General features: G+C 45.5%; 1 protein-coding gene across 4 annotated transcripts in view; it reads left to right on the forward strand.

Annotated features, from left to right (window-relative positions):
• The window catches only part of gabrg3 (gamma-aminobutyric acid type A receptor subunit gamma3), a 605,769-nt gene extending 598,404 nt beyond the window's left edge, over positions 1 to 7,365 (forward strand). Inside the window, exons 10-11 of one of the 4 annotated variants that reach the window (XM_078222417.1) lie at positions 1,449 to 1,458; positions 7,115 to 7,365. In XM_078222417.1, the coding sequence (XP_078078543.1) occupies positions 1,449 to 1,458; positions 7,115 to 7,365 (261 nt within the window). Of the gene's footprint in view, positions 1 to 1,448; positions 1,459 to 6,123; positions 6,145 to 7,086 lie in introns of all 4 variants that reach the window. The other 3 variants (XM_078222418.1, XM_078222416.1, XM_078222419.1) reach the window with 3 other exon arrangements.
• Positions 7,366 to 12,179: the final 4,814 nt, after the last annotated feature.

Here is a 12,179-nt window from a genome sequence, read left to right on the forward strand (position 1 = left end):
CCTAACACTAAGGGGCAATTTAGCATGGCCAATCCACCTAAACCTTACATCTTTGGACTGTGGGAGGAAACCGGAGCAAACCCATGCAGACACGGGGAGAATGTGCAAACTCCACACAGACTGTGACCCAAGCCGGGAATCGAACCCAGGTCCCTGGCGCTGTGAGACAGCAGTGCTAACCATTGTGACATCATGGTTCGCCCAGTGTACAGGCAGTGCCAGGGTAGTCTAACCATGGTATGTCCCCCCCCCCGCCCTCCTCCCTCCAGGGGCTATTTTTACCAGTGCACTCCCGGCGAGTTCCCTTCGCCTGGTTCCCATTTTTGCAAAGCAGTTTTCGATCTCAGAGCATGACATCACGTCGGCGAAGGGAGAATTCCAAACACTGGGGGATGATACGGCGGGGAAACCCACTGATTATATGGGAATGTATTGAAATGAGGTTCCCAGCATTCCTTGGGGTGGGGTGGGGTGGGGTGGGAGTGGGGAACCTTGTTACATCACTGGTGAGGAGTGTGGAGAATCTCACCAGCGAGATTCACATTTTCCAAGTCTCGCAATATCTTGCACCCACTTCACCGTTTGCGTTCGTGGCGAACACAGGTGCAAAATTGCAGTCAATCGCCGGAATTCTACTGCCCTGCCCGCCACGGAATTGGACAACGAAGTTGTTTGCTCACCTTGACCAAGGGAGACCATAAAATCCCGCCCAATGTTTCAAGCATGGGCGGCACGGTAGCACAGTGGTTAGCACTGCTGCTTCACAGCTCCAGGGTCCCGGGTTCGATTCCCGGCTCGGGTCACTGTCTGTGTGGAGTTTGCACATTCTCCTCGTGTGTGCGTGGGTTTCCTCCGGGTGCTCCGGTTTCCTCCCACAGTCCAAAGATGTGCGGGTTAGGTTGATTGGCCAGGTTAAAATTGTCCCTTAGAGTCCTGGGATGCGTAGGTTAGAGGGATTAGCGGGTAAATATGTGGGGATAGGGCCTGGGTGGGATTGTGGTCGGTGCAGACTCGATGGGCCGAATGGCCTCCTTCTGCACTGTAGGGTTTCTATGATTCTATGATTCTATGAAGTCACCGGTGGCACAGTGGTTAGCACTGCTGCCTCACAGCTCCAGGGACCCAGGTTCAATTCCGGCCTTGGGTCACTGTCTGTGTGGAGTCTGTACGTTCTCCCCGTATCTGTGTGGGTTTCCTCCGGGTGCTCCGGTTTCCTCCCACAATCCAAAGATGTGCAGGTTAGATGCATTGGCCATGCTAAATTGACCCTTAGTGTCCTCGGACTAAAGGGATTAGCAGGGTAAATATGTGGGTTTACGGAGATAGGGCCGAGGTGCGATTGTTGTTGGTGCAGATTCGATGGGCTGAATGGCCTCCTTCTGCACTGTAGGGATTCTATGATTCTATTCTATGTCAAGTCCACATGTCTCTTCTTCAGAGTTAAATAGAGGGAAAAATGTGATGGGTTTTATACTGTTCAAGACGAATTGAAAGGCGTCGCCCATCTAAGACAGAGATGGGGAGAATCTTTATCTCTCAGAGAATGGTGAGTCTTTGGAACTCCCTTCCTCAAAAGGCAGAGGAAGCAAAGTATTTGAATATTTTGAAGGCAGAGGAGAGTAAATTCTTGATAAACAAGAGGGCGAAGAGTTATCGGAGGTAGCAGGGGGTTACAATTAGATCAGCCATGATCTTATTGAATGACGGAGCAGGCTCAAGGGGCTAAGTGGCCTACTCCTGCTCCGAGTTTATATGCACCATCCGCATGAATCACTGTATCTAATTTACCAGTCATAGAAAAGATGCTGGGCTATTCAATCACCGGGCCACAGACTTGATCTGTGGCAAAGGCAGCGTGGTGGCTCAGTGGTTAGCTACTGCTGCCTCACAGCTCCAGGGACCCCGGTTCGATTCCTGGCTTGGGACACTGTCTGTGTGGAGTTTGCACATTCTCCCCGTGTCTGCATGGGTTTCCTCCGGGTGCTCCAGGTTCCTCCTACAGCCTAAAAGACATGCTGGTTAGGTGCATTGGTTATGTTAAATTCTCCCTTAGTGTACCTGAAAGGCGCCTGAGTGTGGCAACTAGGGGATTTTCAAAGTGACTTTATTGCAGTGCTAATGTAAGCCTACTTGTGACACAAATAAATAAACTTAAAAAAGATATTTGAAATATCTTTAGGTCAGAGTAAGGGAGGGATAGAGTGAGAAGAGGCCTGAACGCAATGAGGAGTGAGTGCTAAGTTAGAAAGGACTACAGGGTGGACGAGCAAACCTACCCCAACATGGCGATGCTGGGTGCCAAAGGTTGCAGAGAGGTCAAGAAGGGTGAGAAAGGATGGTTTACCGTCAGAAACCCTTGGTCTGTGTGCAGTCAATTCCCTGTCAAATAACTGGAACCTGGAGCTCATATAAAAGCAGCATGATTGGAATAACAATGGTGGGAGTTACGCTGTTGAACGTTTGAGTGACAGCAGTGTGTTTAGTGAGCGACAGAGGTGGAATAGTTTATTTTCTTTGTTTTGCTTTATTTTATTCTCATTAACAAGTACCCCTGGTGCTTGGATCTGTGTGCTGGAAACAAGACAAACATTTACCTCACAGTGAGAGCCCAGTCATCTTGGAAAGCATTTTATGAGTGGTTACATGAAATCCTTTCGTGCGTTAGGACTCATATTGGATTTGCCTAACCTCAGCTTGCAACCAAATTGGAGAATCATGAAAGGACAAACAAAGAACAAAGAACAATACAGCACAGGAACAGGCCCTTCGGCCCTCCAAGCCCGTGCCGCTCCCTGGTCCCAACGAGACCATTCTTTTGTATCCCTCCATTCCCACTCCGTTCATGTGGCTATCTAGATAAGTCTTGAACGTTCCCAGTGTGTCCGCCTCCACCACCCTGCCCGGCAGCGCATTCCAGGCCCCCACCACCCTCTGTGTAAAATACGTCCTTCTGATATCCGTGTTAAACCTCCCCCTCCTCACCTTGAACCTATGACCCCTCGTGAACGTCACCACCGACCTGGGGAAAAGCTTCCCAGCGTTCACCCTATCTATGCCTTTCATAATTTTATACACCTCTATTAGGTCACCCCTCATCCTCCGTCTTTCCAAGGAGAACAACCCCAGTTTACCCAATCTCTCCTCATAACTAAGCCCTTCCATACCAGGCAACATCCTGGTAAACCTCCTCTGTACTCTCTCTAAAGCCTTCACGTCCTTCTGGTAGTGTGGCGACCAGAACTGGACGCAGTATTCCAAATGCGGCCGAACCAACGTTCTATACAACTGCAACATCAGACCCCAACTTTTATACTCTATGCCCCGTCCTATGAAGGCAAGCATGCCATATGCCTTCTTCACCACCTTCTCCACCTGTGACGTCACCTTCAAGGATCTGTGGACTTGCACACCCAGGTCCCTGGGAAAGAAAAGAACTAAAAGATAATTAGCTCAAAATATTGCTGTCCAGATAATGGTAAGACTAATATTGCTTGCTGTTTTTAACGTTCCATTATTTAAGTACCTGTACCACATGGACTGCAGCGTTTCATGAAGGCCAATTTGGAAAAGGTAATATCTTTCAAGCTTATTTATTAGAGTCACAAGTAAGCTTGTGACACTAATACTGCAATGAAGTTACTGTGAAAATCCCCTGGTCGCCACACTGCGGTGCCTGCTCGGGTACACTGAGGGAGAATGTAGCATGGCCAATGCATCTAACCAGCACATCTTTCGGACTGTGGGAGGAAACCGGAGCACCCGGAAGAAACCCACGCAGACGTGAGGAGAACGTGCAGATTCGGCACAGACAGTGACCCAAGCCGGGAATCGAACACGGGTCCCTGGCATTGTGAGACAGCGCTGCTAACCACTATGCCACCGTGCTGCCCAATATCCTGGCCTAGTCAGTGATGCTCACATCCTGTGAAAAGAATAGTAAAAAATGAAAGTGCCACAGCAACATTTGGTAATGGCAGATGTATGGAGATCATAAGGTTGTTGCTGGCGATGCTTCTAGTGTTGGCCTGGTGAAACAGCATCCTGATGTCTGGTTCCAAATGCAAATGTGTTGGTTTGTAAGTTCCTAGACCTGCCGGGTAGATACAATGGGCACGATCTTCTGGCTCTTCACTCCACCGGGATCTTCAACATAAACTTTGCTGTGGTGGGCCGATAATAGTGTCTCAGGGACGTTTAGACAGAGTCAATGGATAGGAGACTAGTTTGCACGATGGATTGGGCTACAGACTGTGGGATAGCACAGTGGCACAGTAGTTAGCACTGCTGCCTCACAGCGCCAGGGATCCAGGTTCGATTCCCGGCTTGGGTGACTGTCTGTGTGGAGTTTGCACATTCTCCCCGTGTGTGCGTGGGTTTCCTCCAGGTGCTCTGGTTTCCTCCCACTGTCCAAAAATGTGTGGGTTTGGTTGGTTGGCCATGCTAAATTACGCTTTGGTGTTAGGGGGTAGTCAGGGGGATTAGTAGAGTAAATATGAGGGGTTATGGGGATAGGGCCTGGGTGGGATTGTTGTCGGTGCAGATTTGATGGGCCGAATGGCCTCCTTCTGCATTGTAAGTATTCTATGATTCTTCTATGAAAGACATTCACAACCCTGTGTAGTTTCTTGCGATCTTGGATGGAGCAGGAGCCATACCAAGCTGTGATACAACCAGAAAGAATGCTTTCTATGGTGCATCTGTAGAAGTTGGTGAGAGTCTTAGCGGACATACCAAATTAAGAAGCTAAGTGAATGTAAATTCATGTCTTGTGCTGTGGGATGATGGTCAATCTAAACTGGCTTAAAATCATTCAGGTTCAATGCATACGAGGCCACTATATCAGAAGCCAGCAGAAGCTTCCACTATGTTACCCCGAGCGTTATTTGATGCTGGTGCTAAAAGGACATTTTGCTTAACGATGACAGTGCTGTTATTATTTCTGATAATTGTATTGATGATTGCTCGTACATGTTGCAATATTTTACCTGCACTTGGAAACTCTTTTGCATTCCCAGCTTCCGGACGCAACCCTCAGCTGTCGAGTTAAGTCCAATTCCCACTGTCATGGGTTCCCGAGTCAGTACGAGCAAGACTGGAAAGGGGAGCGCAGACGTGATTGGTTCTTCACCCAGCAAAAAGGATCCCAAGAGGTACTTACCTGTGAGAATTGCAGCGTTGATTCGAAATGAGTGTCTGCAGTCATCGAACAAGCCGTGGTCTTAAATGACAATGACAAAGCAACACTGGTGAATGAAGGCATCCGTTGAGATGGAGGCATGAAATACGAGTCTGGCATATGACAGATTGGCTGGGATTCTCCAACCTTGTCCGCGGCTGGGATTCTCCAATCCAGCTGCCGTGAATGGAGATTGGGCTGAGCACCAAATTCTCCATTCTTGCTGGCAGCAGCGACGGGGTGAATGAGACTGGAAAGTTCTGGCTAACCTTTCCCATCTGGGACTTCCCAACCAGCGGAAACAATCTCTCAGCATTTATCCTATCGAGCCCCTTCAGAATTTTATAGGTTTTAATGAGATTTCAAAGGGAGATGGTGGCATGGTGGCAACATCACTGGAATAGTAATCCTGATGCCCAGGCTAATAGTCTGAGGGCATGGGTACAAATCCCACCACAGCGGCTGGTGGAATTTAAACTCCGTCCATAGCTAAACTGGAATTGGAAGCTAGCCTCAGTAATGGGAAGCATATCACTGATTGTCGTAAAAGCCCATCTGGTTCACTAATGTTCCTTAGGGAAGGAAATCTGCCATCCTTACCTGGTCTGGCCTACATGTGACTCTGACCCACAACAATGTTATGGCTGACTTCTAACATGGCCGAGCAAGTCACTCAGTTCAATACCAATTAAGGATGGACAACAAATTCTGGCCCAGCCAGCGACACCCACATCCCACGAAATAATTTAAAAATATCATAGGACAACCCCCTCGTCCCAGGCACAAAAACTGAAAATGCTGGAAAATCTCAGCAGGTCTGACAGCACCTGTGGAGAGAGAACAGAGCCAACGTTTCGAAACAGCAGGTCTGACAGCATCTCTCTCCACAGATGCTGTCAGACCTGCTGAGATTTTCCAGCATTTTCTATTTTTATTTCAGATTCCAGCATCTGCAGGATTTTGCCTTTGTTCCCTCATCCCAGGGACCAACTTCGTGAACTTTCACTGTACCACCTCCAATTAAGTGTACCTTTCTTACGTGTGGAGACCAAAACTGAACACCAGCTCACACCAAGACCCTGTATACATTCTCAAAATGCCTTATGAAGCCTAATGCAATCTTATACATGTTGGAGAGTGCTGTTTGAGTGTGTTGCAATCACCACTGCGTTCTTTCATCTGTTGGTAATTTAAACGTGGCATTAGATAATAAAAATAACATTCTGCCGCTTTATAATTGTAAGCATTCAAGAAAATGGCCAGAATTGAAACAGGTGTTTCTCATAGGATGTGTGGGTTAGGTGGATTGGCCATGCTAAATTGTCCCTCAGTGTCAGGGGACAAGCAGGGTAAATATGGGGGATTACGGTAATAGGGCTTGGGTGGGATTGTTGACGAGGCAAGCTCGATGGGCTGAATGGCCTCCTTTTGCACTGTAGGGATTCTATGGTTCTATATCGACTTGCAAGTTGCTCATATTTTCCAAATGAAATAGACATTATTTAAGATTAAAACTAGGCGGCACGGTGGCACAGTGGTTAGCACTGCTGCTTCATAGCGCCAGGGACCGAGGTTCAATTCCGGCCTCGGGTCACTGTCTGTGTGGAGTCTGCACATTCTCCCCGTGTCTGCGTGGGTTTGCTCCGGTTTCCTCACACAGTCCAAAGATGTGCGGGTTAGGTGGATTGGCCGTGCTAAATTGATCCTGGTATCTGGGAGATTAGCAGGGTAAACATGTGGGGTTACGGGGGCAGGACCTCGGTGTCGGTTCAGGCTCGATGAGCCAAATGGCCTCCTTCTGCGCTGTTGGGATTCTATGAACTGCTTGCAATTAGAGTTTGTTTTTAGATAGGGTAGCCTGTATCCTTGTGCCAGTTTCTAAAAAAATCTGATTTCTTTCTTCATTCTAGAACTATTCTGTCCTGAACCTGGGACCAGCTTCTTCAGTCATTACCATAAACAATTCTATGTATTGGCAGGACTTTGAGGAAGCCTGCGTTTATGAATGCCTGGATGGTAAAGACTGCCAGAGCTTCTTCTGCTGTTACAAGGAATGTAAATCAGGCTCCTGGCGCAAAGGACGGATCCACGTAGACATTTTGAAATTAGACACATATTCACGTGTGTTTTTTCCTACAACGTTTTTGCTATTTAATCTTGTCTACTGGGTCGGATACCTCTACCTTTAAGATTCTGCCCGAAGGAGTGGAGACTTCCATCGTCGACACCTGTCCTGTAACTTTGATATGTATCTCTGGATGTTGTCGGAAAGATGAAGATACCTGGGATGAAGTAACAGCATTGGTTCTTTCTTTTCCATTTCTTTAATTATATACAAACTGCGAAATTCAGAATAAAATGTTGGAAGGAAGACGATGCGGGAAGTGTACATAAGCCGACAAGGCATCTCTCCGAGGTCACCTATTTTTGAACATCTCGAAGAGAATGGACTGATCTTCTTGACGCCACAAACTGTATTCTCGGTTTTGCAACCAGCAGCGATTTTAGATTAACTATTCACAGGTTTGTCGGATAGTCAGAAAAGCCTCGATTTTTAAATAGTTGCATGAAGAAAAGTAAAGAGTTAGCTAAGAGCAAACTAGACTGAAGCATATTCCTCTTACAGAGCTAATTAGAATAAATTAAGGCATTTTGGGCCATAGCAACCCAAGAGAAAAAAAAAATTCTTTCTAAATTAAAAGGCGATTCATGCGAAGCCATTTCTATTTGACAAGAGGGATCGAATCCAGAGGTGTGGACAGGTCTTTGGGAAAGCGAGCAAAGTTTTCTTTGGAAGGGTGGGGGGTTAAAAATACTGAGAGTGTTTGTGTATGCAATGTCTTTTCATTAATTCAAATTTCGAAACAGTGTTGGGTGAAAAAAGTGTTAGACTGTTTGGAAAATTATTCAGCACTTCATATTTTTCTGTGGGGTTTCTTTGGTAGTATGATGTTAAAGGTGACTGAGATAATCTAGCTGAAAATATTGATGAAACATTTAAGTAGCTCCAAGGTGGTGCATTCTCCTCCATTCATTCATCCTCAAAAAAGTGATCACAATTCTGTTTAGCCCTTTGAGGACTGAGTTAATATTTGCGTACCCAAGTTAAAACAGAATTGCCAATCTGAGTTTCTATGTATTGGCTAATTCTCATTGACACCATCTCCATTGGCATATTTGCCCATCTTACCCAGGGCACAAACAGGGGCGCTTCCCACATCACTGAGGTGCATCTTCTGGTGGGTCAAACGAGTGGCACCAGTGGAGCTATCAGCAAATGTAACCGATCCATCCACTTGAATAGACAAGTAGAAAACAGGGAAATAATTAAGAATAGCTTCCTTTTATAGGTTCACTGCAATGAACATGACTGTTATGTATGTGGTCCTTCTATTGGCCACCAACTTTGATCTGGATTTCATCCCTTGGAAGAATTCTACATCACATTTATTCTGCCATGAACAAAATCATAAAAACAGACAAAATAATTCAGCAATATCAAATAAACATGAAATTTTGTAGAAAGCATTGGATGAGAATACGGTGTCAATTAAAGAAAAACAATGAAGAAATTCTCATCCCAAGTTAAGAATTCTCATCCCTAGTTAAGAATTCTCATCCCCAGAGACCAGTGGGTCATTGAATATATGTTTCTGTACAGAATGTAGTTGAGGCCAAAATGTTGTCTTTCAAGAAGAAATTAGATATAGCTCTAGGGCTAAAGGGATCAAGGGATATAGGGGAAAGGGGGGATCAGGATATTGAATTTGATGATCAGCCATGATCAAAATGAATGGTAGAGCAGGCTTGAAGGGCTGAATGGCCTACTCCTGCTTCTAGTTTCCATATAAAACATGAGTGAACACAAGCCCATTCTCCAATTGACTTAGTCATTTCTTACACGTGATGTATATAAACTCAAAGAATGGCTGGATCTAGTGGTTGGATGCTTGCCACTTGACCTTCCATACACTTGTACTGGAAAAAGTTCATAGTAGGTTTATTAATCTCATTCTTGGGATGAAGGGGTTGTTTTATGAGGAAACTTTAAGCAGGTTGTGCCAACACTCATCGGAGTTTAGAAGAATAAGAGGTGGTCTTATTGAAACATGTAAGACTCTGAGGGGGTTTGGGTGCTGAGGTGATGTTTCTCCTTGTGGGGGGAGTTTAGAACTAGGGGGCACAGTTTCAAAATAAAGGGTCTCCCATTTAAGACTGAGATGAGGGGAAATTTCTTCTCTCAGAGGGTCAATAATCTTTGGAATTCTCTTCCCCAGAGACCAGTGGGTCAACGAATATATTCAAGACTGAGTTAGATGGATGTTTGATCAACAAGGAAGTTAAGAGTCATGGGGAGGGAGGGGAGGAAAGAAAGTGGGGTTGAGGCCACAGTCAGATCAGCCATGATCTTATTGAATGGCAGAGCAGGCTCAAGTAGCCAAATTGCCGACTCCTGCTCCTAATACTTATGGGTTCCTTTTGTCCTTAACGTATGACCTCAAAGATCTAATGAGCTCTGTGGCGCAGTTGTCCCTTTCTTTGACAGCAGTTTACATCTGGTACTAGGTTAAGGGATGTCTTGGTGTGTATCAGTAGTGATGTCAACAGGCAGGCTATCAATCACATTAAAGCATTTTAAAATAAGCAAATCAGGAAGTTAAAACACTTCTGTATCCTTCACTTTACACTTAAATATCTAAATATATCCTCAATTTTAAGATAGTTTAAGAATAAATGATTATGATAAATGATTATGATTGAGAGAAACATGTTTTAGTGAGGAGCTGAAGGAAATCAGCATTAGCAGGGAAATGGTTTTGGGAAAATTGATGGGATTGAAGGTGAATAAATCTCCAGGGCCTGATAATCTACATCCCAGAGTACTTAAAGAAGTGGCCCTGGAAATAGTAGATCTATTGGTGGTTATTTTCCAAACTCTTTGGACTCTGGAATAGTTCCTACAGATTGGAGGATGGCTAATGTAAGCCGGCTATTCAAAAAGGGAGGTAGAGAGAAAACAGGGAACTATAGACCAGTGAGCCTAACGTCAGTACTGGGGAAGTTACTATGGTCTATTATCAAGGATTTAATAACTCGGCATTTGGAAGGCAGTGGTATAATCAGACAAAGTCAGCATGGATTTACAGAAGGGAAATCAGCTTGATGGATCTATTGGAATTTTTTGAGGATGTAACCAGTAGAGTTGATCGAGGAGAACCAGTGGATGTGGTTTATTTAGACTTTCAGAAGGCTTTCGACAAAGTCTCACATAACAGACTACTAAGCAAAGTTAAAGCACATGGGATTGCAGGTAATGTCTTGAGATGGATAGAAAGCTGGTTAGCAGATAGGAAGCAAAGAGTTGGCATAAATGGGTCTTTTTCTGATGGGCAGTCAGTGACTATTGAGATTCCGCCGGGATCTGTGCTCGGACCCCAACTGTTCACATTATATATTAATGATTTAGAAGAGGGAACTGAGTGTATTATCTCCAAATCTGCAGATGATACAATGTTGGGTGGGAGGGTGAGCTGTGAGGAGGATGCAGAGATGCTTCAGCGTGATTTGGACTGGCAGAGTATGTGGGCATCTGCATGGTAGATGCGGTATAATGTGGATAAATGTGAGGTTGTCCACTTTAGTAGCAATAATAAGAAGACAGATTATTACTTGAATGAGTGTAAATTGAGAGAGGTGGATACTCAACAAGACCTTGGCGTCCTCGTGCATCAGTCATTGAAAGTAAGCCCCCAGGTAGAGCAGGCAGTAAAGAAGGCAAATCGTATGTTGGCCTTCATAGCAAGAGGATTTGAGTACAGGGATAGGGATGTTTTGTTGCAATTGTATAAGGTGCTGGTGAGGCCACACCTGGAGTATTGTGTGCAGTTTTGATGTCCTTATCTGATGAAGGATGTCCTTGCTATAGAAGGAGTACAGCGAAGGTTTACCAGGCTGATTCCTGGGATGGCAGATCTGTCATATGAAGAGAGATTAAATCGGTTCGGATGATATTCACTGGAATTTGGAAGAGTGAGAGAGGATCTTATAGAAACTTTTACATATAAAATTCTAAGAGGGTTAGACAGGGTAGAGTCAGAGACAATGTTCCCAATGGTGGGGGAGTCCAGAACTAGGGGTCATAGTTTGAGGATAAGGGGTAAACCTTTTAGAACTGAGGTGAGGAGAAATTTCTTCACCCAGAGGGTGGTGAATATATGGAATTCACTACCACAGAAAGAAGTTGAGGCCAAAACATTGTCTGATTTCAAGAGGAAGCTAGATATTTCTGTTGGGGCCAAAGGAATCAAGTCTTATAGGGGGAAGGGGAATCAGGATATTGAATTCGTTGATCAGCTACGATCAAAATGAATGGTAGAGCAGGCTTGAAGGGCTGAATGGCCTACTCCTGCTTCTAGTATTTATGTTTCTATTATCACAGGACAGGGCAGATTGGGAAGACCCCAGTTGGATGGGGGGGTGGTCGTGAAGGGGGTGACTGTGGTTTCGGAGGAGAAGCTGGGGATGAGGGTGTGGGGTGTTAAGGGAGGTCCAGAGGCCACCAGACCTTAGGGGGTGTGCTCAACTTCAGAAGTGAGCTGAGACACCCTGACCCCCACAACCCACATCCGCACAGGATGCAACTCTCCTCTGTTTTAAGCTTTCCCCACACAAGTTCAATCCCCTGGCAGCCTCAGAATGAGGCCTATAGTTGGCCATTGAAGGGCCTCAATTAGGTGGGGGCTTGCTGTCTGAGGCATTGCCCGCCCCACTCCGCCCAACGTAAAATCACTGTGTGGTTGAAGTGCACCTGGAGGGAATCCCAACCTTCGTGCTCTCCACCCCAAAAAGCCGCTGGTGGGGGATCTGACCATGGAGAAATCTAGCATTCCACAAATACAAAATTAGCTTTGTGAGGTTCATGAGGATGTTTCGCGGTAATGATGAACTTAATACGCTATTAACAACCCAGTTATGCCTCACTCAGCAAGGGGTAACTTTTTCA

Source organism: Mustelus asterias, chromosome 10 (genome assembly GCF_964213995.1).
Source record: "Mustelus asterias chromosome 10, sMusAst1.hap1.1, whole genome shotgun sequence".
In the NCBI taxonomy this organism is placed as follows: Eukaryota; Metazoa; Chordata; class Chondrichthyes; order Carcharhiniformes; family Triakidae; genus Mustelus; species Mustelus asterias.